General features: G+C 55.4%; 1 protein-coding gene across 1 annotated transcript in view; it reads left to right on the forward strand.

Annotated features, from left to right (window-relative positions):
- Positions 1-25,981, forward strand: part of ATP2B4 (ATPase plasma membrane Ca2+ transporting 4) — an 86,477-nt gene extending 60,496 nt beyond the window's left edge. The window contains exons 9-21 of the mRNA XM_040985482.1: positions 1,876-2,090; positions 2,342-2,584; positions 3,154-3,395; positions 4,547-4,778; positions 5,180-5,359; positions 5,945-6,032; positions 6,425-6,531; positions 10,150-10,341; positions 10,724-10,937; positions 11,389-11,600; positions 12,380-12,487; positions 14,061-14,237; positions 21,502-25,981. Of these exons, the coding sequence (XP_040841416.1) occupies positions 1,876-2,090; positions 2,342-2,584; positions 3,154-3,395; positions 4,547-4,778; positions 5,180-5,359; positions 5,945-6,032; positions 6,425-6,531; positions 10,150-10,341; positions 10,724-10,937; positions 11,389-11,600; positions 12,380-12,487; positions 14,061-14,237; positions 21,502-21,816 (2,525 nt within the window). The 3' untranslated portion in view covers positions 21,817-25,981. The remainder of the gene's footprint in view (positions 1-1,875; positions 2,091-2,341; positions 2,585-3,153; positions 3,396-4,546; positions 4,779-5,179; positions 5,360-5,944; positions 6,033-6,424; positions 6,532-10,149; positions 10,342-10,723; positions 10,938-11,388; positions 11,601-12,379; positions 12,488-14,060; positions 14,238-21,501) is intronic.
- Positions 25,982-27,553: the final 1,572 nt, after the last annotated feature.

Here is a 27,553-nt window from a genome sequence, read left to right on the forward strand (position 1 = left end):
TTGACCCCACCCTTCTGTGTGCCACACTCACAGCCAGCATTGCTGTGTGTGTTCTGGTCCCACGGGCTCAGGTCAGCGCAGCTGGTGGGGCCTGGGAATCAGCACTTCTGCCAGGTCTCCCTGACCCAGGTGATGCCAACTCACTGAGCACATGTCCTCGTCAGCCTTGTGGCATTGGACTCTACCATCCCCAGGAGCAGGAAAAGGCTGGCTGCACATGCCGTTAGGAGGTTCACAGTGGAACATCAGGCAGTTGGCGGAGCTGGCCATAGCACAGAGAAAACGGGGGAAGCCAGGAAACAGAGGGGGCAGCTGGAAACAACCAACCCTTGCAGGGAACCACCTTCCTCCCCAGGACAAAGCCAGGGAAGACACAACCCCACCAGGCCCACCCCCTGGCTGCCAGGGTCACACCCAGCCTCCACCTTAACCCATCACACCATCATCATCACCCTGCTGGTAATGTGAGATTTTCACATCCAAATCTTAGCACACATCTGGGAGCCAAGCCCTGTTCCAGCCACACCACAGGCCAAAGCAGCCACTAAACCACATACAGTTCATCCATCCAGATGAACTAAAATCAAAAAGATTGGAAGTTCGGTTCCTTGGTCAGATTAAGCTACACTTCAGCTGGCCAGTAACCACATGTGGCCAGTGGCTACCAGGCTGGGTGGCATGAATACAAGTCCTGGTAAGTCTCACAGGAAGCTCTGCCAGGCTGCATGGGCCTCGTCCATTATGTTCTGGTGCCCATCTGATTCCAATGCCCGTGGCCTCTCATGTGGACATGAACTCTAGGCCTGGCCCACGGCTCCACCTCGTCCCCCATCGTTCTGCTGTTTATGTCATGGAGCCCTCACTCCCGTGTCAGAGTGGGCAGAAGTACAGTGTTCCTTCCCAACAGCCCAGAGAGCGAATGCCTCCTTAGACTTGGCAGCCTCAATGGCCTGCGTGCCCACCATCAGCCCCATTCACTCCCCGGCAGAGGGATGTGCCTGAGTGGACCCAGTGCCCTGAGCCTTGCGGAGACCAGAAGCACCTCCAGGTGCAGCAGAGCGTTTCCAACTGTCGGCCCCAGACAAGTCCAAGTGTGCCCTGGTGTTGTCCCCACCAGCCTGTCCTACCACAGACCTCTCAGGCTTGGTTGATTCATCTTTAAAAAGGGCATGATAAGGAGACCCGGATGAAGCTCCTGGCTCCTGGCTTCAGCCTGACCCAACGCTGGCTGCTGTGGCCATTTAGAAAGTGAACCAGCAGATGGACATTCAGCGTTCTTTCTCTCTTTCACCTCCCCATACCTCACCCTTTCAAATCAGTTAAATCTTTAAACAGACAAAAAGGGGATAACCACAGCCATCTGGCCCAGGGCTGGCACCATAGAGTGCCTGCCTGTGTATGTGTGCCATGACAGAGCACATCAAAAGCACTGGTTGCAGAGGTTGGGGGAGGAGGTGAGGGTGGCCACGCGGGGGAAGTGCTGGCCCCACGGAGGCTTTCTGTATGCGTGCTGTAGTGGTCCAGCAGCCACAGGATCCGTAGCATCTCCCTCCCAGCACAGAGGAAACCAACTGGATGACCAGGGAGTAGCCAGAATTGGTGCGGAGTACGTCGTGAATCCAGGAGGCAGGGAGGGTCTGGAGGTAGAATGATGCTCTTGGAAGCTGGTCCAGAAGGCAGGCCAATCCTGCTATGTGAGTGAGGAATGTGGCCGGCCAGCCAGCCAAGTGCTGGAACCATGGCCTGTGTCCTTTTCCTCACACCACAAGGCGCATGAAATGGCCACTTAAGCTGTCAGCACCCAAGACCCCAGCTGTTACCGACACCCCCAGAATGCCCTCAAGCCCGCTTCACACAGCTCCTCTCCCTGGCCAGGTCTTATCATGTCTGCCATCACCGTTGTCATCCTGATCCTGTACTTTGTGATTGACAACTTCGTGATCCAGGGGAGACCGTGGCTAGCTGAGTGTACCCCTGTCTACATCCAGTACTTTGTCAAGTTCTTCATCATCGGCGTCACAGTGCTGGTGGTTGCCGTGCCCGAGGGGCTGCCGCTGGCCGTCACCATCTCCCTGGCCTATTCGGTGAAGGTGAGGGAGGCGGACTGAGCCTCTGGCCTCCCCAGGACATGGATGGGGGCGGGGGGCAGCATGAGTCTTTGAGTGCAGGATGGGCCACTCTGTCTCCTGCAGACTGGCCTCTGGCCTTCCCTGGCACCCTGGAATGATTGTAACCCAGCAAGGTCTTCCAAAACCGGGCAGCCTGCTGGCTGGGGCGTGCCCTTTGTAGTCTGCCTAGGAGATCCCCATGGGTTTCTTCTCAAGCGTCTTCTCTGTTGTAGAAAATGATGAAAGACAACAACCTTGTGCGGCACCTGGACGCCTGTGAGACCATGGGCAACGCCACGGCCATTTGCTCTGATAAGACGGGCACTCTGACCATGAACCGTATGACTGTGGTACAGGTGTATGTTGGGGGCACCCATTACCACCAGGTCCCGGGCCCCGACGTCTTCGTGCCCAAGGTCCTGGACCTCATTGTCAATGGCATTTCCATCAACAGTGCTTATACGTCCAAGATTCTGGTAAGTTCTTCTTCTGTCTGAGCACTTCCTCCACGCGGAGGCTGGAGGGGAACGTTCATGTTCTCGGGGACAGTGGCTCACTGCTCCCTGGGCGCTATCCCAGGCCCCATTTCTCAGCAGAACAAAGACTGGGGAGCTTTCCTCAGGAGTAGTAACTGGAGCACTGGGGCTGAGGTTCTATAAAAATCTAGGGTCCCAGGCATGAAACTGGCATAGCGGGTAAAGCTGTCACCTACAACACCAGCGTAGGGGCACTGGTTTGAGTCCCAGCTGCCCCTCTTCTGATCCAGCTCCCTGCTGATGCACCTGGGTGACGAGTTAGAAGATGGTTCCTGGTTCCTGGCTTTCGCCTGGCCCAACACTGTCGGAGTGAGCCAGCAGATAGAGAATCTCTCTTTCTCTCTCACACACACTGTCTCTCTCCCTCCCTCTGACTTAATTTCAAATACATAAGTTAATCTTTAATTTTTTTTTTTTTTTTTGCAAAGAGGTCCTCGCTGCCTCCATCCCCTGCCTGGCAGTAGCTGGGGCATCCTCCATGGTCCCCCCTCGTGTGTTCTCTCCTTCAGCCTCCAGAGAAGGAGGGAGGCCTGCCACGGCAGGTGGGCAACAAGACCGAGTGTGCCCTGCTGGGTTTTGTCACTGATCTGAAGCAGGACTACCAGGCGGTGCGCAACGAGGTGCCCGAGGAGAAGCTGTTCAAGGTGTACACCTTCAACTCCGTGCGCAAGTCCATGAGCACCATCATCCGCAAGCCCAGCGGCGGCTTCCGCATGTACAGCAAGGGCGCCTCCGAGATCATGCTGCGCAAGTGAGCACGCGCCCCTCAGCCCACCTCCTCCCCACTCCGCGCTGCGCCCCACCTCCTCCCCACTCCGCGCTGCGCCCCACCTCCTCCGGAGGCTCTGCCTGTGGGACCAGTCCCCAATACTCATTGCTTGGGGTGGCCTGTGTCCTTTGATGGTCATGACCGTGCGATGGGGACTGGTTATCCTCCCATATGTGGGTGAGGGGACAGGTCTGGGACCGCTCAAGGAGACAACAGCCAAGCAGCACAGTGGGGAAATGATTCCGTGGAGGAAGCACCATGCACACAGCATGGGTTGGAAGTGTGTGTCTGCCCCACTCTCAACTCTAGAAGAAAGGCATATATCTTAGAAAGTGACTAGGGCTAGGTCCCGTACAGGTTGCGGGAAGCTGACCTTCCTAGCTTAGGGTCCTGGGTGGTCAGAATTGCCCAGTGCCCAGGCTGGACCTCAGTCACCTGCCTTCTGCGTACATTTCTTGGGTGGCAGCCCCTAAGCACTGAATAGCCTTACGATACAGGGAACTGAATAAGCCTGGCCTTCAAAGGTTGAAAGAGGGATCAGCGTGGTGGTATAACAGGCTGATCCTCCAGCTGCTCCACTTCTGATCCAGCTCCCTGCTTATGACCTGGGAGGGCAGCAGAAGATGACTCAAGGCCTTGGGCCCTGTACCCACATGCAAGACCTGCAGGAAGCTCCTGGCTCCTGGCTTCAGATCAGATCCCCATTGCAACTAATTGGGGAGTGAATCAGAGGATGGAAGATCTCTCTCTGTGTGTGCCTTTCTGTTTAAAAAAAGAAAAAGAAAAAAAGAAAGAAATCTGCCTTTCAAATAAAAAAGATCAATAATTTAAAAAAATAAAAGTCTGAAAGAGCAGGTGAGTCTCTGGTGACTTGTAAGTGCGCTCCCCATCCAGGCAGGAAAGGATAATGTGGTAGAACCCCACACTCGGCTGCCCTAATTCCCGCCCCGTGCACACACTCCCCACCTCAGAAAGAGGGGCTCGGCGGAGCTGTGACTGGAAGGGCTCCATGGCCATGAAACAGTGTCTTCAATACTGAGGGGCCAGAACGCCCGTGAAGGCTCATGGCAACCTTGAGTAGAAACGAAGGGGGACCACTGCTTGCTCTGAGCCCTCCCCCTCCCGCCCGCCAGGTGCAACCGAATCCTGGACAAGAAAGGGGAGGCCATGCCATTCAAGAACAAGGACCGGGATGACATGGTGCGCACCATCATCGAGCCCATGGCCTGCGAGGGGCTGCGCACGATCTGCATCGCTTACCGGGACTTCGATGACGCCGAGCCCTCGTGGGACAATGAGAGCGAAATCCTCACCGAGCTCACCTGCATTGCCGTCGTGGGCATCGAGGACCCCGTGCGCCCAGAGGTGACACTTTGGCTTGAGGGGAAGGGCGAGAATACGAGGGTGGCCCCTGGCAATGTCCGCGGGTGCAGAGGGTTGAGCCTGGGAGTGCGGCACAGAGTGGGACAAAAGTGTGTTAGAAAGGTGTCTTTAGATGCCACCTGGGTTATAAATGGAAGGACCAGCTTATACCCCTGTTCCTCAGGCAAACATCCCCTAACCCTTGTGGCACATCAGGGAACATCCCAGTGCACCTGCCCAGGGTGGAAGGCAGTGAGGTGGCACTCTACGTTAAAGTTACCAGACATAGTCCATGCCCCAGGCCAGTGCTTGTCGGGGGAGCCTCCCTCCTGTCTCCCACAGAGGGATGGCTCACCAGGGGCCACCACCCACATCTCCACCTTTCCTGTCTTCTCTCACCCTAGGTCCCAGAAGCTATCGCCAAATGCAAACGAGCTGGCATCACCGTCAGAATGGTGACCGGGGACAATGTCAACACAGCCCGAGCCATTGCCACCAAGTGTGGCATCCTGACACCTGGAGATGATTTCCTGTGCTTGGAAGGCAAAGAATTCAACCGACTCATCCGCAATGAAAAGGGCGAGGTGGGTCCCAAGGGTGGGGTGTGGGGAGAAACCAGGTCCTCACAGAGGAGCTTCCAAGCCATGGGCAGGGCTGCGGGCCACTAAAGCATCTGGGAGAATGGGCAGTTTCTAAGCCCTCATCTGCGGTTTATAGTCAGACACTGCTGCCTCCCAGAGCCAGTCAACCAGCGAAACAGGTGGATGTCTTCCTTCCTGCTGTCATCAGTCACTCACTAGCTCATTGTGTGTCTGTTGGCTTCTTAAGTGGCCTCTCCCGTGTCCCTGGCCCAGGGCTCAGTGGCTTGGGCTATGAGTGGCCGTAGTCTGGATGTAGAGTAGGCCAAAGCTTTCTGGTCTACGCAGAAATCAAACATAACCTCCAAAACACCTGGAGCGAGCAGCCAGTCCCAGCCCCAAAGAGGGACTGGGGGAAAGAGAGGAGAGCAGGGTCTGTGGCTGCTGTAGGCCACTCTACCCTTGGACATGGAGCTGGCTTCTCCCGCTCACCACTTGGGGACCACGACAGCTGTCCCCAGGGGCAGGAAGGATCTAGGTCTCAGAACTTTACTGTCACGTGTTTGAGCCCCGTGGGTCTGGTGTTGGCAGGTGGAGCAAGAGAAGCTGGACAAGATCTGGCCTAAGCTTCGGGTGCTAGCACGGTCCTCACCCACGGACAAGCACACGCTAGTGAAAGGTGAGTCGGGGCCAGGCCATGGGCAGGCAGGGGCATTGGCCAGAGCAGCCATCCTGTGCTGAGAACCCCTGGGCCACCAGGGAGAGCATGCCATGCTGTGGAGCGAGCAGCTGAGCCCTGGGCGGCTGTTGGCTCTTGGAAGTGTGCTGAGATCTCGGACACGAGCCGGGCAGGCAGACACTCCTGGTATGTGAATGGAGCAAGGGGCGGGAAGCGACCCAAGCCAGGTCTCTCTGTTCCCAAGTCCTTCCTGTGTTGTCTTCATCATGGAACAGAAGAGGAGGGATAAGGGATGACGGGGACAGGGGGCTAGGATGGCGAGGAAAGACACGCTCTAGGCTAACATGACAGGCAGCCACGTGCTCACAGTGGGGTGTGTCTGTGTTTCCCAGGCATCATTGACAGTACGGTGGGGGACCAGCGGCAAGTGGTGGCTGTCACTGGTGATGGCACGAACGACGGGCCCGCCCTCAAGAAAGCAGATGTTGGTTTTGCCATGGTAAGCTCAGTGCTGTATCCCCACCCAATGACAGTGTACCTGCTGCTTCCTGTGCCTGCACCTGCCACAGTGGGCTCCTTCCTCCAGCCCCAACCCTTCTCTGCGTAGCCACTGATGAAGTACATAATGAGAGATCTGCCAGGAATGAAAGGTTGCTGATAGAGGCAGGACAACCACGGGGAGCCCATGAACTTGGTGCTGCTGTCTGCCTGGACAAGCCAGAGAAAGGGCCCAGGCCACAGGGTGGGCTGGCAAAGCCATGTGTCCCCACTAGCTCACATGGCTGACCACATCAAAGCAGTGGGCAGATATTCAGAAAGTCAGGCAGCTTTAAGGAACTCTTGTTACAGAACAAAAGGCCAAGTTCTCCAGGAATGGCCAGATGTAAAATGGTAGAGTCATGTGTAAAGTCCCTGTGTATCTGTCCCTTGCCAGTCTTGTCTCAGCTTCCGCCCACCCATTTCCACTATCCCCACCTGAGTTTCTTTCATTTATAGAGGCACAGAGATGCAGAGAGCAAGCGAGCAGGCCAACCTTCTGGCCACCCCTCAGATGTCTGTAACACCCAGGGCCAGCCTAGAACCAAAGCTGACAGCTGGGAACTCAGTCATGTCCCCCATGCAGGTGGCAAGCAGCCAGGTTCTCGAGCTGTCACCACTGCCTTCTGGGATCCACTCAGGCTGGAAGCCAGAATTGCTAGCCGGAGCCCAGAAGTGGACGCAAGGACTCTAACGTAGGGCGTGACAATCTCAACAACTGGGCTGACCGCCTGCTCCCAGCGGATTTGTTGTTGTTTGAAGGATTTATTTATTTTTGTTGGAAAGGCAGATTTTCTGAGGAGAGACAGCTCTTCCATCTGCTGGTTCACTCCCCAAATGGCTGCAGCAACTAGAGCTAGGCCAGTCCAAAGCCAGAGGTCAGAACCCTCCTGTGACTCTCCCACACATGTGCAGGAGCCCCAGGACTTAGGTCATCCTTTGCTGCTTTCCCAGGCCATGAGCAGAGAGCCGATGGGAAATAGAGTACCTAGGACACAAACTGGTGCCCAAATGGGAATGCCAATGCTGCAGGTGGAGGACTAGCCCACTACCGCCACATCAGCCCCCAGGTGATCTGCTTTTAAGCAAAAGCAAGACACTGTGTCATTTTATCCATAAAAATTCTAGACCACATCTTTGGACGATAAGGTACAATAAGATGTATCTAAAAGAAACATGAGGCAGTGATGACACAGCATAATCGATGGACCCTCACTCTCATCCTGTACCTGGTCAGCGTTCTCATTTCCTCAGCTGTCCTTCGAGCATATCTGTCTAAACTGGGGTCCAGCAAGATGGATTCACTCACACCTCTCAATAGCCACAATAGCCAGAGCTGAGCCCATCCAAAGCCGGGAGCCCCCTCCAGGTCTCCCCCATGGGTGTAGGGACCCAGCCCCCAAGACCATCCTCCACTGCTTTCCTAGGCCATGAGCAAGGAGATGATTGGAAGCAGAGCAGCCGGTCTCAGCCCCAGGGCTTTATCAGCACTGGACACTTAGGCACCTCCTGCCTGGCACATGCCAGCACTGCAGCTCCAGAAGGAGAGTGTGCAGGTCAGCCACTCACTCTGGGCATCGACTCCATACCATGGACCCCTTGCTTCCGAGAGCCACGTGCCCATGTGCCAGCCCTGGGCCCGCCTTGCCAACACAGGAGAGCAGTCACAGCCAGCAGTGACTCTTTCCTAAACAATCCCCTTGCCTCTTTCTTCCCTGGCTATTTGAGAATTTTTTTTAATGTTTCTTCATTTTTTAAGCTTTAGTTATTTGAAAGGCAGAATTATAGAGAAGGACAAGGAGAGATGGGAAGCGAGATCTTCCATCTTCTGGCTCACTCCCCAAACAACCAAAAATGGCCAGGGTTGGGGCCAGACAGCAGCCAGGAGCCTGGAACTCCACTCCGATCTTCCACATGGGTGCAAGGGTCCCAGCACCTGGGCCATCCTCCGCTGCTTTCCCAGGCTTATTAGCAAGGAGCTGGATCAGAAGTGGAACAGCCAGGATTTGAACCAGTATCCATATATCATGCAGCCGTGGCAATGGCAGCTTAGCATGCTGTGCCACAGCGTGAGCCCCAGCCAGATTTGAAAGCGCTGTTGTTTTCTGCACAGACCATCCCACGCTGAGGTTCTTCTGGGTCATATTGTTGTAGCATGTATTTCCTTTAAGCGAGTAGTTCGAGAAGCAAACATATTCTAGATCCTTCCTCTCATGCAGGGGCTGCCAAAGGTCAGTACTGTGATTTGATTGATTGACTTCTACAGAAAAGAGAACAGACCCTGTGCTTCAGGTCCTACGTGAAAGGCAGGTGGGATATTTCACTCTTGCCTTTGAGACCATGAGTTGACTCTTTCGGGGCGCTCCAAGGGTGAGCAGTGCGTTCCCTTGGCTGGGATCGGCGTGTGGGCATCGTGACAGCCTCGTGGGGTTCAGTGCTCCCGAGCTGTTTCAGTCTGGGTGCTCACTGCTACCCTGGTGCTCAGACTGACCTATGGCTGTCGCCATGCCCTGGTGGTGCCCATGCTCGTGGCTCCGGCCACTGTGCCAGGGTCTCGCCTGGCAAGGTGTTCTCAGGATGCTACACGAGTACTTGACCCCCAGAGCTGGAATCCCAGTTTATCCAACGGGAAGTGGCTGTGGGAAGGCAGTGTCCCCCCCCCCCCAGGCAGAACTGGGAGGGACCCTCCTCGGCTCCCCTTCCCTTTTGTACTTGTTGATTTCAAAGATCATTTCAAGCAAAAGTCCTCATCTTCCACGCACCAGGATCCCCTGTGGACCCCCATTCTAATCCCAAGGGCCCCACTTCCCATCCAGCTCCCTGCTTGTGGCCTGGGAAAGCAGTCGAAGACAGCCCAAAGCCCTTAGGGCCCTGCACCCACATGGGAAACCTGGAGGAGGTTCCTGGCTCCTGGCTTTGGATCAGCTCAGCTCTGGCTATTGCGGTCACTTGAGAAGTGAATCAATGGATTGAAGATCTTCCTCTCTGTCTCTCCTCCTGTTTATCTGACTTTCCAATAAAAATAAAATAAATCTTAAAAAAAAAAAAAAAAAAAAAAACAGAACATTTCTAGATCCCGACTTCGCCGTTCCGCCGGAGGGGAGAGGATTGTCACCTCCACCTTGCTGCTTTTATGTCACCTCCCCAGCTTTGTGTTTGTATGTCATCAGCTGAGGACACTGGTTCCCGTGGCGTTAACATAATTCTTGTCGGCATTGTCTTAAAATAGCTGTTACCGTCACCACACACTCACTAAGCCAGGTAGCTGGTCTTCTGGTTCTGTTTGTCTGTAGGACTGCATACCAGAAGTCCTTTGAACCAGTTTTTCTTTTGTGCAGTATGCTAGCAACAGGCCTGGGATGAGCAGACCCCCGGTCTGGGGGCGGCCCTCTGCAGAGTGACCCTGACCCAAGGGCTCCTCTACGTCCTTCTCCGTGGCTAGAGCGCCCTCTGGTGTGTATGCTCGGCCCTGCCATTGCTCGGCCATCAGGAAGTGGAGTCCCGCCACAGAAGGCCGTGAGTGGGCAGGCCCTGCCCCTGCCCAGTCCCTCACTGTGCCGCCTCCCTCCCCACCTCCCAGGGGATCGCAGGCACAGATGTGGCAAAGGAGGCGTCAGACATCATCCTCACCGACGACAACTTCACCAGCATCGTCAAGGCCGTGATGTGGGGACGCAATGTGTATGACAGCATCTCCAAGTTCCTGCAGTTCCAGCTGACGGTCAACGTGGTGGCCGTGATCGTGGCCTTCACGGGAGCCTGCATCACCCAGGTGAAGTGCGTAGGGGGTGGACTCTGGTGACAGGAATGAGGTAGGGGTCCAGGAAAACGGGGTGCCGCGGGCAGGAGTCAGCTCCTGGGGGACCATGGCGTCCGGCTGCTGGTGTGAAGAAAGGCTGTCCCCCACTTAGCACTGATGTGACACTCGGCCACTGTTCATGGGCACCCACACAGGCCTGCCCCATCCCGCTCCTCCAGCACAGCCAGGCCGGCCAGGTGTCATTGGCCCCACTAACAGGACGAGCCTGCAGCATAAAGAGGCAAAGTCACTGCCCTCTGGGTCACCCAGGTGGACATGGGTCTGATCCAGCGTGGGTGGGAGTTGGGGGCTCACTTCCGAGGAGAGCTGAAGGGGCTGCCCCTCCTCCATGCAGGACTCGCCCCTGAAAGCTGTGCAGATGCTCTGGGTCAATCTGATCATGGACACATTCGCTTCGCTGGCCCTGGCCACAGAGCCACCCACGGACTCGCTGCTCAAGCGCCGCCCCTACGGCCGGAACAAGCCCCTGATCTCACGGACCATGATGAAGAACATCCTGGGCCACGCGGTCTACCAGCTCACTGTCATCTTCTTCCTGGTCTTTGCTGGTGAGCGCAGGGCAGGGGCGGGCTGGCCCCCGGCTGAAGGAGCCGGAAGGGGAGAGTGGCGCCACCTGCTGGGTGCTTCCTGTGTGGCCACCACTGGTTCGCTGTGCTGTATGTAGCTCCTCTGAAGGCTTTCGCAGGGGTGGCTGTGTGGACCATCCTTATAGATGAGGACACTGCAGCTCAGGGCACTAAAGTGTAAACTTATGTCTCCCTGACTCATAAGTTTCATCTTTACCCGTCCCCCACCATTCCCCCTGAGCCGCAGGTCGTGGAGGCAAAAGGCCAGCGCAGAGTGGGCCGGGCGAGGCAGGCAGTTGAGGACAGGGCTGAGAGATCTGTGTGCAGTGACCAAGCCAGCTCAGATACTGAATACAGCCCCCGTGAGTAGCCTGCACAGTCAGTGCCGACGTGCGTACCCCAACGCAGCCCACCCTCTCCCCGTCCACCCCAGGTGATAAGTTCTTCGACATCGACAGCGGGCGGAAGGCGCCCCTGCACTCGCCGCCCAGCCAGCACTACACCATTGTCTTCAACACCTTTGTGCTGATGCAGCTTTTCAACGAGATCAACTCTCGCAAGATCCACGGCGAGAGGAACGTGTTTTCTGGCATCTACCACAACCTCATCTTCTGCTCTGTGGTCCTGGGCACATTCATCAGCCAGGTGAGACCCACTAGGGGCTGGGGTCAGGTGGCTGAGCTGGGAGCCTGGATCCCCCAGACACTCAGGAGCTACGGGGACTCAGGCTGGGGGTTCCAAATTTGCTTCCACTTTGGCACCTTGCTTTAAAATTGGAGCCTGGAGTGTCCAGGGCTCCAGTGCAGGATCACATGTTGAATGGAAATACAGTAGGGCTTACAGAGTCCTTTCCTAAATACACAGACACTTCCCAGGCACCAAGAGAAAGGCCAGGTATTCTAGCCCCTCTGGATGCCTCCTGGGCGCACCGGGCACCTGCACTCGCAGTAGAGGCACAAAGAAAGAGGAATACTGTGGGGCAGGGGTGGACACAGCAAGTGCAGCCTGGGCTCCTCCAGGAAGAACTGGGGTCATTCTTGGGGTGAAGGGGCAGGCCCCTTCCTTCTTACCTGAGTCCCAGATAGAGTAAAGCATCCAGGGTGCAGGGGACAGCAAGCTCACCACATGCTGGCACTGGCACTGGTGCATGCCCAGCCCTTGCATTGCCATGCCTACTCTTGGACACCTGCTGGCCTTCGTCACAGGCTACCTCCACTCCCCTTCAACTCTGACCTTTCACGAGTCAGAAGCCGAGGGACTGCGTCTGCCACCCCGTCCGGGTGCCCTGTGAGGATCACACCTGTCGCCCTGTCTGCCCTCCTCAGTGCGCTTGTGCGGGCTGGAAGGTGACATGGCTCCCATGACCGGGGCTGGAGAGCCAGCTTACCTCCTGCTGACGGCAGGCTGCCCCGTCTCCATTCTAGGTTCTCATCGTGGAGTTTGGGGGCAAGCCCTTCAGTTGCACTAAGCTCAACCTGTCCCAGTGGCTGTGGTGTCTCTTCATCGGGATTGGAGAACTTCTGTGGGGCCAGGTGAGTTGCCGCATGGCCTCCATGTGTGCGCATGCACAGTCCTCAGACGTTGCTCCTCTACAAGAGATGGACGTACAGCTGCGGGGACACCCAGCTCCCCTGTGCTCACCCAAGGTCCCTCCCTCTCATAGGATCAGGGCCAACATTTCAGAAATTTCTGGTCTCTTCTCCAACCATGCTTAGCTGAGACAGGCATGGGACTAGAGCTAAAGGCCTGAGGCAGGCAGGTGTAGCAGCCAGTTCCGTGTGTTCAAGGCAGTTCAAGGCAGGCCCTGTTCTCCATTTCAGCTTCCTGCCTGTGCACACCCTGGGAGGCCGCAGGTGACAGCCCAGGTACCTGCGTTCTTGCCACCAAAGCAGGTGACTCATATTGAGTTCTAACCCACTGGCTTGAGCCCTGCCAGGCCCTAGCTGTTGCAGGCATTTGGGGAATAAACCAGTAGATGAAAGGGCTTTTTCTGTCTCTCAAATAAATAAAATAATTTTTTAAAGACTTATGCATTTATCTGAAGCAGTGACATGGAGAGAGATCCTCCACCTGTTGATTCACCTCCCAGAAAGCTGTAGTGGCTGGGGCTGGGCCAGCCTGAAGCCAGGAGCCAGGAGTTTCCTCGGGTCTCCCACACAGATGCAGAAGCCAAACACTTGGGCTGTTTTCTGCTGCTTTCCCAGGTGCATCAACAGGGAGCTGGATGGGAAGTAGAGCAGCCAGGACATGAACCAGTGCCCATATGGGATGCTGGCATTGCAGGTGGCAGCTCTGCCATGCTACACCACAGTGCTGGCCCCACTGATTTTTTTTTAATTGATGGTCCTAGGGGTATTCCGAAGCCGGTGTGTTTATCAGAACAATTGACATTGCTCAGTGCTCCCTAACTCGTATTCCTCCCTGTGGGTCTGGCCTCGCCAAAGCATGGCAGCCCTCCTTCTGTAACCCAGCAGCTCCAGCAGCCTGCCCATTTCCAGACACACAGAGCCAGACCCGAGTGCCCATGTGGGCCCTGCCCCCTCGTCCTCTTGTTTGTGAAGGAAGAGGGACGCCAGGTCCTGCACCCCTTACCCCGCATGGCTTACACCAGCCCAGGCTTCTGCTGTAGGTTCCTCCGATAGCACTCACATGTCCCCTGCCACATGGCGAGTCCCACCACCTGCACACACCATGCCCGAGGTAGCATCATGTGACCTTCCCCCCCCCAAGTCCTTCCTCCATGCCTTGCCCAGATGCACACCACATGCTGTCTTCTCCCCAGATCCGTTGTCCCCTGGCTCCCCATCCCTGTCCCTTCCCACTGCAGCTCTCTGTGCCCTGAATGACACACGGCAGCAGGGAAAGTGTTAGCTGAGACGGATGGATGTGAAGTGCTCGCTCGTGCACGTTCTTGCCACTGTCTGTGGCACAGAAGGCGGTGGAGCGCCTGGCTGCCCGCAGCCTCCTTACAGACTGCCAGGGCTCCCTCCTTGCTTCTCTCCCACCGGGCAGGGGATACAGGTGCACAGCATGGCCCCCTCATCCCCATGCCGAGGGCCTGCCCTGCAACTAGAGAGGGTCACGTTTTTTCCTGTCCTTCTTCAGATCATCTCAGCCATACCCACCCAGTCCCTCAAGTTCCTGAAGGAGGCTGGCCACGGCACAGCCAAGGAGGAGATCAGCAAGGATGCCGAGGGGCTGGATGAGATTGATCACGCTGAGATGGAGCTGCGCCGAGGCCAGATCCTGTGGTTCCGAGGCCTGAACCGCATCCAGACCCAGGTACTCTGCCTGTGGCCTCAAAACACCCCATGTGGGAGAGGTTGGGCGGGCAGCCAGTGTCTCCCCATGTCAAGGTTCCCCACTGCAGGGCAGACGAGCATGGAGACTCCGTGTGGGCTCCTGGGAGAGGAGGGTGGTCAGAGCACCAAGGCCAAGGCCCCTGTCTGCAGAACCCATTAGCCGAGGGTGATGCTGGGGCCCCCTTGCTTACCCTCTGTCAGTCACCAGAGACCAAAAGAAGGTTGGATTCGATCCCTGGGCCCCCACCGCAGCAGGCCACACAGCCCCCCAAGCAGCTGTTAGGGTGCTAGGCGTGCGATCCAGAGGGCGCGCAGGGAAAGCAGCCCGCCCTCTCGGGTCCCCCTTCACCCGCTGCCCGCAGCCCCACTACCAGGGCAGGGAGCCTGGTGGTGATGACAGCCACTTCACACTGGAGCTCTCTCCTGCAGGATTTAGACTTGCTTCTCAAAAAGAAAGAAGCTAGAATATCTTGAAACTTTTTTTTTTTTCAATTTCTAAAGTGGGACAGAACCCATTCCTGCTGCTCCCAAGTCCCTTGTCAGCTTGCAGGGACTAACCCCATTTCCTGTGCAGCAACAGGAAGCACCTTGTTGAATGGGCTGAACATTCTGCCTCTCTCAGCTGTCACCCCACACTCCGACGTTTCATTCCCAGACTTAACCCTCACTGGGAGTCTCGAGGGTGGTCCCGGGAGAGCAGGCCTGTTTGCCACTACAGCTGGCTGCAGATCCCAAAGACCATTTTCCGTCTCGGAAGTTGGCCTTGCACTCGGCCTGGGAAGTCCCAGGGCCACCCCTTGTGCTGGTACAGGGGAGATGGAAAGTTAAGTAACATGCCTGGCAGGAACACGCTTCCCATGGGCAAGACCACAGACAGGGGGGTTGCACAAGGGCTGGGCTGGGGAACCCTGCGGCTCCCACACCTCCTGCCAGAAAGGGCCAGCGGGGGTCAGGAGAGGGGAGACAGTTCCAGCAGAAGTAGCACAACCACCCCCCTCCTGGCTGCTGAGCCCATCAAGCGCCCCTAGAAGCTGGTGCCTGCGGCTCCGATCTCTGAATCCCCTGTGCTTTCCTTTGGGTCTATTCTTTTCTAAAATAACCTCTCTGCTTTTCTTCCCTTCAGGACCACCTGCCTCCTCTTCCATTACATGGTTTTTTTTTTCCTAACCAGGATCCCCTCCTGCCCGTGCCTCCTTGTGCCCTCCTTGCCATTCTCCTCTCCTGGACAGGGGGCAGGGCTGAGGTCCACGGGAATTCCTCTCCGTCCACTCCCAGTCCACAGCCCCTGGACTATACACCTGTCTGTTGGGTCACTCTGCCCACGTGGCCTTGTTACATGACCTCTCCGTGTCGGAGCACAAAAGCAGCCTCTTAGAGATGCTGCAGGGACCGAAGCCATGCTCCTGCCTGTGCACCTGCCTCTGTGAGCTGGAAACATTTCATGGCTTTTCAGGGAGTTTATAAATACAAAGATACTTCAAAAAGTCTGTGGAAAGTGGAATTAAGTGGAATTGTAAGATAATGTTCTTTTTGATTAAAAAAAAAAATCTTGACGTCTTCATTTTCCATGGACTTCTTGAAGACACCACGTGCCCCTGCCCCACCTTGGAAACAGGGTTTGGCTCACAAGGCTCCCACTGCCAATGCGTCAGGGCAACTGAGGTCGGATATCTGGCATCTGCACCTTCCCCGTGTCCCTGCTGGGCTGACCCTGGGCGTTGGGACTGTGTGTCAGGCCTGATTCCGCCAGCCAGATCCACAGCACATCAAAGAATTCCCCTGATGGCCTCCTTGGTTTTTAGGTTTTGTGGGGAAAAGGATGCAGGTCACTCTCGCTCTGAAGAGAGCAGGACAAGCGCAGACTGTTGGCACAGGCCACCGCTGCTACTACGAGCCCGGCTCCTCCTCCACGCAGGCTCCCTGCCCAGGTGCCAGGCACTCGGGGGCTCCAGGGCCTTCACTGGCCACAGGGTTCCCGAGCGCCCTTCTCAGGGGTTCCCATTCACTTCCACCCAGGGAAAGGATCACCTTAGAAAAGATTCCAGAAGACCATGAGCCCCAGAGTCTCATGGTCCAGGGGCATGTCCACTTCGGTCATCCACAGTCCACAGCACTCGCTGTGTCTCATTTAAACGTGCGAGTTATCTCCCTGGAAAACCTGCCAAAAGAAGCATTTGGGCTCTCCTTGGCCAGAAGGCTCCCCACCGCCTAGGCCAACTCAGTACAGGTCAAACCCAGCACAGCCGGCCTCCAGTGTGTGCAGCCGAGGTGTGCTGCCGTTGGGAGAGCCCCTCGGCATGCCAGGGACCCGAGGAAGCCTGAGCAGCACATGGAAGCCCAGCCTAGGCTCCAGGGAAGAGAGAATGTGATCATGGGTGTGTCCTTGGCTCCAGGGAAAACTTCCTTCAATGAACTGCCCAGTGTGTGAGGGACACCCCTCCTTTTCCCAGCCACTGCTGTCCCCTGCCTTGACCCTCCACCACCCTTCCTTACTCCTTTCTCTCTCTCTCTCTCTCTCTCTCTCTCTCCCTCTCTCTCTCTCTCTGAAAGCTGTCTCACTCTCTGATTCTTTGCAGATTGAAGTAATTAACACATTCCAGACGGGAGCCTCTGTTAAGGGAGTCCTAAGGCGGCAGACCATGGGGCAACACCTTGATGTAAAACTGGTTCCTAGCTCATCCTATGTAGCCGTTGCACCCGTCAGAACCTCCCCCACCACTTCTGTTGCTGCTGCCGTGTCATCTCCTTCTGTGGGCAGTGAGTGAGAGTCTCTTATGATGCATGATTTGCTAAGATGACCACAAGAGAGCACGTGGCCTCCACCCTCAACTCCCCCGCGGTTAGCCCTTCCTTTGGGTGTTTCCTTTTAACCTTTGACACAAGCGAAGAAAAGGGGGGAAATAAAAAAGCCCTCTCTAAATCAGGCTGTTAAACCTCAAGTGTTGGAGACAGTACTCCTGTTCCCCAGTGGTTTCCCTGCATTCTTGGTCTCTTTGTTTCCTTGCTTCTGTGGCGCTGTGTTCCGTTCTGCCTTGCCTTTGCTGCTGTCGTTGCTGTCCCGTTGCCTTTGGCTCCCTTTGGATATGTCCTTGTTGCTTCCATCTCCTCCTGCCCCTCTTGAGTGTAAACTCGCCCACCCTAAGCTCAGGGCCAGGCTAAGGCCGAATGCAAACCCACCGAGTCTCTCCACTTGACAGCAACAGAAGGAGAGCTGGTGCGCCTGCCCCTGGATCTTCTGCCTTCTGGGCCCTGCCACGGCTGAGCCAGGACTGAGCCTGCTGGGGCCCCAGTCCTCGGCTGGCTCCATGTGGTTAGTGGGCAGGCTCAGCCCAGCAGTGGAGAAAGATCAGGTGAAAGTGCAGGCAGGATGCAGCATCCTTGTCACCTGCCCCTCCGGGCCCTTCAGAAGACCAGGCTCCTGCATAGGCCACAGTTGATTCACTCTGGCGGGAGAAATAGGTGACAAAATCAGAGCCACCCGCGGTTTACTTCTTTCACTAAACCTTTTTCCTTTTTTTAGGGATTTATAAAGAACAACCTTTTTTTTTTTTGCCTCTACATGGTTCAGTTGCCTCCCCCCCTCCCCCAGCAAGCCCTCTCCGTCTGATTTGTACTGTTAGGAACTCCTGTTCCCGACAGCCACTCCATCACAGTGCTGTCCACTCAGGCTGAGAGCAGCTGCTCCTAGGGGTAGATTGTTGGATTCTTGTTCCTGCTGTGCGTTCCTCATCCTCTCCCCTTCCCAGAGGGGACACAGAGAGGGCAGGCAGCTGGCTCCTGGCTGACGGCAACCCGAAGGTGTTTAATGATGATGGAGGTTCTCTGTCACTGCCTTGTGGGGCCTCTCAGGTCTGCCAGTCCTCTTCCAGCCCCACCACCAACCCTGGCACAGAGGCGAAGGAGGAAGCCCCAATACCTTGTCTGTGGTTCACATGATTGTGAACTGGCCGGGTCGACAGAAATTGGGCTTGTTTTGATTTCTGAGCTGACTAAAAGTATACCAGTATGAGACTGAGAGGTGGAGCTTGCAGATACGCACGCGTCCATTGGCTCGGGGGGAGGCAAGGAAGAACTAGATCGATGCCACCCTACAGATTCCCATGCACCTCTCGCTCTAGTGCTGCCGCGTTCCTCTCTCACTTCCTACTTGCTTCCCCGTGTGCCCTCCCCTCCTACTAGCCTCTGTTCTTTTCAAGTCATCCCTCTCTGTCAGGAAGGGTCACTGTCAGCCGTCAGCAGTGATGCACTGGCAGGACAAGGCTGAACATCCAGTGGCTTCCACAGCGGGGCTGGCCAAGCCCTCCCAGGCGAGCGACTCCAAGCCCAGGGAGGCCGCACCTGCTCTTTCTCCAGCTGTGCCTTCTTCCTTGTAAGTCCCCGAATTCATAACTGTTCCCATTCCAGATCTCGAAGTGGACTAACCCTCATTAGATAGCTCTTCAGGGGTTCCCCCTCCAGGGATACCCCCACCCTTTTCTTCCTCCAGTTGAGTAGATGCATTCCTCTTCTGTCCACCCACTTGGCTCCAGAGAGTGGCCCTGGGGACTCACACCTGGTCGGTGGTCCTGCCTGCTTGGGTTCCAAGTCATCCTTGGTCAGCCATCTTGACCCATAGCTTAGGTGCCACCCCCCCCCAAAAAAAAACATGTCCCCTGGAGATTTTGAGACATGCTGACCAGAGAGGAGAGGGTGGACTGACTAAATGGGGAAGACTTCAAGTTCTCATGCCCTCTGCTTTCCTAGCCCCATCTTAGCCACACATGCTGCTCTAGCACTCTGCCAGCTCCCAGGAGGGGCAAGTGCCAGTATTGCCATGCACAGAGGTGACACATATGTTCCCCCAGGTCGTTGGCAGAGTCGAGGAGCCACCTGGCAGAGCCCCACACTCTGCCTCCTCGTCCTTCTCTCTGCGCTCAGGCCAGGTGGTGCCCCGCAGCTCTCTGATCCCTCGTCACCTGAGCTTCCCTTACAGGTTCGATTTAGAGCCCAGAAGGTCTGCAGTCTAGCTGGATGACTTGTCCTTACTCCCCTCACCAATAGCCTTCCCTGTCCTTCCCATCTTCTCATCCCAGAGTCGCTTCCACTCTCCTTACTGTTTACCTGTAACAATGCTTCATCACCCAGCAGGTGAGAGGAAATGCCAGCCCACAGGGCTCCACACCCTCCCTCCACTGGATTGTCAAGAACAGATTTTCCCTGTCCTCGTTTCAATGGAGCACTCCCACTGCTTGCTGGAACTAGTGGTAAAAGGTGCCCACCGCCCTGTGGTACTCTTCGGAAGTTTCCAGATCTCAAGATGGGCGGGAAAGGCAGGCTGTGTTATCGCTTGGGCAGCAGGTGGGATGGCTTTGGTCACGCTCGTTTGGCCTGTGTAGCTCCCAGAGCCAAGACAGAAAACGCTGAGTTTGTATTCATGTGGTGCAAGTCACTCCACTCTGAGGTTTGATGTAGATCAAGGAAAACCTGGGGCTTCCTGAAGGCTGGCTGGAGCTGCCATGGGCACCTAAGCTCTTCCAGCCCAGAGCCAACGCGTGCCACCAGGTAAAATGCCCCCATGCTATGCTCAGAGGGATCCATAGAGGGATGGAGACGCAGCTGCACAGCTCTGTTCAGTCAGGTGTGTGTGCCCAGGCACCCTGATTTCCTCCTGGCTGAGGTGCTGAGGGGCAAGAAGTCCTTGCTGTGTACACTCGGGGCACCCTCTGTGCCGAGTGGATTTGCAGGCTCTGCTGGAATGAGGACAAGCAGGAAACTTTAGCCAGTGGGCACATGGCCTTCTCCAGGCAGAAGGGACCACCAGCACTGCGTAGTGTTCCAGAAGGTTCTACACGGTGGCAGGAAGTCCCAGGACAGGCGATTCAGCCCTTTTATGAGGCTGACTCTTTGTACACTTCCATCTCCTCACCTTCTTCCCTCAACACAAGCATGTGCTTTTGCCCAAGAGGTGGGAAAGTGAAAGAGCTCCCCTCCCCACCCCTAGCACCCCTAGCACCCAGCCATCCCTCCTGTGGGCCTCCCACTTGCCTTTCGGACTGAAGACTTTGGGGACCAGCTAGAAGCAGCCACCTTCCAGGGACCAAAACCATCCTGCAGCTGCTTCCCTTTCTTGCCCACTTTCCTCCATCTTCCTGGCATTCAGTCCTTGCCCCCTACTCCCGTTCTTCCAACCCAAGCTCGGGGCCTCTGGGTGAGTGAGTCCTCTCCTTTCGGCGCAGGAAGACAATGAGCTGGGCCCATACGTTTGGTTTTGCCCGATAAAGCGAACACCTTTTTCTTTCCTCCGTCTTCTTGGATGTTCCCTATGAGAAAGGCCTCCTGTCTGCAGCACTGCTTCCTGAACTAAGCTTCCCCCTGCCTTTCTTCTCCTGCTCCCGGAACCCCATGTTCCTCTTCACAGTTTGGAAACAGCTGGAGAAAGTGGCACGATTGGGCCCAGGTGCTATGTGTCAGAGCCGTGGAGGTGGAATGGAGTTGTGAGAGCCAGGTCTTCTCTCGGTAGGCAGGACAGAGTAGGAGTGGGTTGAAGGCCCAAAAGTTCTGCTTTCCTTCAGGGATAGGGGACGCGTGGAGGTTGTGGGGTGTAACACCGTGCATGTTGTTCCGGCCGCAAGGGCAGCTTGTGAAGTTTGGAGTTTTCCTTGCTTGCATGCTGCTGACGCGAGCCAAGCCTGGTTTGTCTGCTTGGCTGCCTCGCATCGACGGTCGCTTGTCACACAGCGTGCGGATTGGTTTTACATTGGCTGTTGGAGGGTTTGGAACTGCTAATTCAGCTCCCCTGTGTAATTCCTTCCCTGTCACATCCTCACGATGTTTGGCCTCGACACAGAACTGCACCTGCAGGAGTCATCTTGTCATAGTGTGGCTGTTCATTTGCACCTAGTTCCCACATCCCTGCCCTCCCTCCGGAAGAACTAATGAATCTGTTTTCTGTTTCAAGAGTGGATTGTTTGGGAATGCTACCTCTGCTCCTCTGGGTCTCCTTTTTTTTTTTTTTAATGCAGCCTTTGACGCGGCCGGGTATTTTCCCTCACTCGCCCTCACCCCACCGTCCCCACCCTCATGCTTGGCGTTGGACCGTGTGATGTCTCTTGTGCCCCATGGTCTCTTGGTTCTGGTTGTCAAGCAGTCATATTTTGTATTGGGGGCTTTGTTTCTCTCCTAAACACACCAGTTCCTCGTTCCGCTGGCTGATTTCTCACCTTGCAATTTTCTCCTCCTCCCTTCTTTCCCCCCCACCCGTGTAGATCAAAGTGGTCAAAGCCTTCCATAGCTCCCTCCACGAAAGCATTCAGAAACCCAAGAACCAGGACTCCATCCACAGCTTCATGACCCACCCTGAGTTCGCCATAGATGAGGAGTCGCCACAAACACCACTCTTAGATGAGCAAGAGGAAGAAAATCTGGAAAAGGCTTTGCAATCTGGACCGCAGGCATTCCCGCTGGATGGCGAGGCCACTCCGTACGCCAACAAAAACAACAACGCCGTGGATCGCACCCAAGCGCAAGCCGCTGCCTCCCGCTCAGACAGCCCTCTGCACAGCCTGGAGACCTCGGTCTGAACTTGCCTCCTCTGTCCTCCCCCGTACCCTCCCTACTTCCCTTTTCATCTGTCCCATCCATGAGGTGACCGTGCAACTTTGCGCTGGCGTGTCGGCCACTCCCAGGTGTGTGGGGACGCCCCTACACCCCATCACCACCACTACCACCACCTGACCACGAAGAGGCAAAAAAGGCAGAGACCTACCTGAATTGCAACCTAACCTCGAGCTGGGGTTTGTAGTGGAACCCTGTAGAACCCCAGGCAGGCAATGAGAGCCCTTTCTCCACCTCGGGGTGGCAGGTGCCCTCTGTCCAGGAAAGATGATGATCCTGTTGGTGACGTCGCCCCAGCCCAGGCCCTCCCTGGTATCTGTACGTGCGTGACCTTCTGACTTCTGGATGTTATCCTGAGTCTGTGCCGTGGCCGAGCCACGCGGAGAGTTCAGGGTCAGACTGGCAGCCTCAAGGGCAATGCGGAGGTCTGGCTAGGATGGGTAGAATCAGTGATTATTTTGCAAACAACTTGGCCCAACTCAAATACTTCTAGCTCTTTCTGCCCCTCCAATCAAACCTCCCCAGGATCCTTCCAGTCTCTTATAACCCTCAGTGTCTTCCTTCCCTTTACTTTATTTTGTTTCTGTTTTTTAATCTTGCGATCAAGAGACTAGAAAGGACATCAGACAAATCGAGTAGACTCTGACCATTCTCCTTTCTAGCCCTGTGGAAACCTCAGTGTAGCTGCAAGGCAGTTGGGTTCCTTTCTGGAAAGGTCCTTGGCAAGCAAGTAAGAGCCGAGAGGATGGTCACCCTGCTGTTGCCAGGTTCCCTTCCGCTTCTGCTACACAGCCATCTGGTCAGGTGGGTGTGTGACTGGCAGGTATCCGGGAGTGCAGCCTTGACCGAGAAGCTTGCATGTGTCAGATAGAAACAGTCCTGACCTTGGCCCTGAGTGCTCTCCCTCCTGTTTCTCAAGTGTTGGCAGAAGAGTGAATCAGGGTGACCCTGCCCCTACCCCAAATCCTGAGAATCAGGAAGCTGGCAGGTCTAAGACAGGCCTTTAAAGCAGACAGACACACGTGGAGAAACCACACGGCTTTCAAAGCCAGAGCAGGGCCTGGGCTGCTGGGTGCAGGAGGCCAGAGGGCTACTCGGGAAGGGCTGGAGAAAGCCTCCCTCCAGGGGCCAGGAACCCTGCATTCTGGTGCCTGCACCTGCCAGCTGGCCTGCATGGCCACTTCAGCTTTTAGGTTTGCTCTCTGCCACGCCCCACTACTTGCCAGCCTCTGAGAAGGCCTCCCCCAACCCCACCTCAGCTTTTCTTGGTCTTCTGAGAGGGAAAGCCTGTCATGTTGTACTGCCTCACGCGAGCAGCGGGCCCAGCCTGAAGAGCGCCCCCTGCTTGCTGGCGTCTCCTCTCTCTCACCCCCCACCACCACGCGCCCCCTCCAGCAGCACATCCCAGCTGCCACACAGCACAGTCCCGGTGCCTTCTCCCCCGGAACACTGCCTAGAGCCTCCCCTCCCCACGTGCCTCTCAGGAGCCTGGCAGGAGGAAGCCCCTGCCCATTCCTGCCCACGGTGACGACCTCGTCTTCTGTGTAGCGTGGGGAGGGGGCAGTCTCCCCGGAGATCAGTGAAACCCACCACCCACCTCCTAGAACGATGGGAATGAAACGGGGGGCTCAAGGTGTGTCAGCTGTCAGCTTCCCACTTGGGGTGGCGGCAGCGGGGGTAGGGGATGCAGCAGTGACCCAGGCCTGCCCATCCCACCCGCTCCCTCGCCTCCCCCCCTCACCTGAACCCCGTAAGGCAGGAGCAACAGAGAAGCCATGCCCCCTGCACTCCCTGCCCCCCAACTGCCACATTCTCCATCCTGACAGGGCACGTGGGGTCTGGGTCTGCATTTGGTAAAGGCGACGTGCGTCAGCAAAGTTTCTTGTCTTCAGTGCTCACCAGGAGGTAATAAACAGCTCACCTAAGGTGTCGAGGTGTTCATAGAAATATTCCTTACATGCATTGGGAAGATTTCATTCTCACTCGAGTCTTTGATTACCTCAGATCATTCTCAAAAGCAAGCCAATGCCAAGCTCTGGAGGCTCTTTGATCAATTCCTGCTCCCAGAAGCCCCTCGTGGTGCCTGACAGGTGACCTGGGAGGCTCATGTCTACTTTCTTTCTCTTTTTTTTAAGTCAGATGGTTTATTTTGTGTGTGTGTGCGTGCGTGCGTGCGCATGTGTGTGTTCTAGTTTCCATGGTAGAAGAGAAAATATAGAAATATTATGCAAAAAAATATATATATAGTTTTCTTTAGCTCAGAAATGGATCTTTTTAAGTCAGCCATATGTGTTTTTATTTAAGGGATTTCACATGCAGTGCCATCACGGACCCCCAGTGAGGGGAGTGCCCACCTAGCTCTCGGCTCCAACAGGTGACTCCAAGGGTCACTCACTGGTTTTACAACCAAGACACCCTACTTCCTTTCTCCAAACAGCCATCTTTGTACTTGCCGGGGGGGGATTTTTTTTTGTCGGGTTCTAGCCTTTTTTTTTTAATATAAATGTCGTTGATATGGAAATAAGTAAGTTTGGTGTTTACATGCACGTATCTTTTTTTATGTGAGTTTTTTCTATTCAGTTGCAGCGACCCAGCGGACGTTGAGTACATACGGCGTAAGTCCCTAGTGCTTCTCCCCTGAAAACGGTGCTTTGGTTTGTGCAAAGGGTCTCACGGGGAGAAGGAGAGAGCCTCGGGCCTAGCATCCTCTGTTGAGAACAGAGAAGAGGCAGTGGGGCATAGCAGCTGGCGAGGGCCCCCTCCCACGGGAAAGGAGCCCACCTCTGCCCAGCCCGGCCCGCGGAGCCCGGCTGCCGTTAAAATCCAACCATCCGCCAGTGGCATGTGCCCCAGAGATGAGCAGGCAAAGTGGGGCCAAAGACCGTAATAACTCCGGGTCACCAAGATACTCCGATCTGTGGTTTGCTTTTCTCTTAAAAGTTCCATTGCTTCCTGCTTGCCTGGGAGTTTTCCATCAGCAGGCTTTTGTGCAAGGAGTTGATTGGTGAATTGGTGACTCCTTTCCTCCCCTAGATAGGTTTTGTGCTATGGACCAGAGGGCAACGGAGCTCTAAGCTGGAGATAGCAGTGATGGGTTCTGGCCCTGGGTGACAGGTTTGGGGATGGGCGTCCCCCGACAGTGAGGGAGCCAGGCACTTGGGTTTTGGGGGGGTGGGTTTCTCCTTTTCTGCCTTGAGCATCAGAGGGGAGAATGGCTCAGCTGCCTGAGCAACAATGGACTTCACTGCTGCAAACCCAGAGCGGCCTGGCTGACTCGCATGTGCCAGAAAATCCTCAACACGCTCCCTGGCCTCTCTGTGCCACTGCCCTGGCGTCCCAGATGAAGCATCCCATGGTCCCGTCACCCTCTGACACCTCCTCACCTGTCCCCTTGCAGAGGGACCACCACGCAGGTGGGCGTGGGTGCTTGGGAACTCCAGCCCCTCATCCAAGATAGGCCAGCCAGCTCCTCTCCCTCATGGCTCCACGTGGGTCCTGTTTGCCCTCCTGTCCCTGCCGTCCGGCCTGCTGTCACCTTTTACCTTGACTAGGAGACACAGAGGGAGGGGAGCAGATCGTGCTTGGGTCGGCTTTTGGTTCCCGTCTACCACCCCACCTCACCCAATATGTATATATGCCATATATTGGTGCCAAGAAGCCTGTGTATGTTTTTCTCTTTGCCAGATATGACCTTCAAGTCCCTCCTTTACACTAGCTAATAGAACATGCACTGGTATTTTTGTACAAAAAAAAAAAGTGAAACAAAAGGTTGATTCTTACAGTCTGCATGACATAAACAGAAAATGCTGTTGAAGCGATGTGTGTGCCATGTAGTTTGCAGTCAGCTTTTACATGTACCTGGTCTGTAACTGCATCTTGGTATTCTCTAAGCTCTGTGGACAATATTTTGCATGTATTTATGTGGTTCTTGGGGTGGGGGTGGGGGACCACTATAAACGGGCAAATCTGACATTGAAATGTGCTGTTCCACTGAGAAGGGAAGAATTAGCAAAGGTGTTATCAAAGGGATCATTTTTTTTAAGGGCGATGGGGGAACCCAATAAAGCTTTTTGCTGCTGAGTAGAAGCCAGCACTGCCATGCACTGAGAATAAACACCCATGGCCACCTCTCACTGCACTGTCCTCCATATGTCACCGCCTCTGGCCACAGCCATTGGTTGTCCTGAGTTGAGGAAGGACCAGTCAAAACTGCCCCACAGAGCAGGTGCAGACTTGTCGCCAGGGACTCAGCCTCATAGGACAATCCCTGTCACCCCACCCCCACCATGGTAGATGCCAAGTCCAGGAGCTGGGACTCCTGGGCTTCTGCTCAGGTGGGCACATGGCAGGCTTGGCAGCCCTTCCTGTCTTTCTCTCCAGCCACCCTACTGGCCATGGGTCCCTTCCTTGAGTATGTAGCGAAGCAGCTCTCAGGATAGGGTCCCAGTCTCAGGTCCCAGTGGCTTCCTGGAAGGCCAACCATGTTCTCGCATGGTGGCATTGCCACAGCTGTCACTGCGGGACGCACCAGAGGTCTCACTCTATTCTGCAATATCAGAGACGGGGGCAGAAGCTCTTGTGCCTCCCCCAGCCCCTCCAGGAGTGGCTTACAGCCAAGGGCAGTCCTATCTCTGCTGGCCACACAGCCTTGCACTGGGCGCGGGCTCATCCCACTGTGTCCCTGGCCCACTTACTGTCTTTACACCAGGGGCTGGGAAATAAATTACAAATCAAGTTCAATACACAAACCCACAAACACAAGTCAAATTTTACATTTTTTTTTTTAATGAACCAGGGTTTATTTGATCACAGAAGTCACATAATAGTCACCAACAGTCTTTTACTAAAGCTTGGCCCTGTGTCTCTCCCAGCTGCTGTCTGCCAGACACCCGGCCTGGGCATCGTTGTCCTGCCAAACAGAAGCTGTAAAGCTCCCCACCTCCTGACCCCTACATGTGACAAGGAAGAAGAGGAATGAACCTCAAGAATATTATTCATGGAGCTGGTGTTGTGGCGCTACAGGCTAAACCTCCGCCTGTAATACCAGTATCCCATACTGGAACACTGGTTTGAGTCCTGGCTGCTCTGCTCCTGATCCAGCGCCCTGCTGATACTCCCAGGGAAGCAAGCACCTGGGCTCTGCCATTCATGTGGGAGACCTGGATGAAGCTCCTGGCTTTGGCCTGGCACAGACCTGACTTGCCACCATTTAGGGAGTGAACCAGCTGATGAAATCTCCGTCACTTTTCCATTTAAAGCAGTAAGTCCTGTCTTATGAAAAAAGAAAAAAATATATATGAATCTAGCAGAGACAACTGTACCCTCTGATAATGCAGGGGTCGTTAAGGCCAACATGGGCATGAAGGTGTGGCACAGGGATTGAGGTGCTGCCAGGGAGACCCCCCCCCCCCGCTCATCTCAGGGTGATGCCTTCAAGCCAGGCCCTGCCTCCTCTCCCAGCTTTCTTCTGGTGTGCACACTGGTCAGCAGCAGGTAATGGCTCAGAGTCCTGGGTCCCTGTGCCTCACAGAGGAGACCCAGGTAAATCTCCCAGCTTCTGCTTTCAGTCCCAGCCCTGGCTGGTACAGCTGTTTGGGGAATAAACAAACAAATAGAAGGTCAATCTATCAAGTAAATTTTAAAAAGATTGGTTTCGGGCCTGGTGTAATGGCTCAATGGCCAAATCTTCACCTTGCAAGTACC

Source organism: Ochotona curzoniae, unplaced genomic scaffold (genome assembly GCF_017591425.1).
Source record: "Ochotona curzoniae isolate NIBS_2020 unplaced genomic scaffold, NIBS_Ocur_1.0 contig_430, whole genome shotgun sequence".
Taxonomy (NCBI): Eukaryota; Metazoa; Chordata; class Mammalia; order Lagomorpha; family Ochotonidae; genus Ochotona; species Ochotona curzoniae.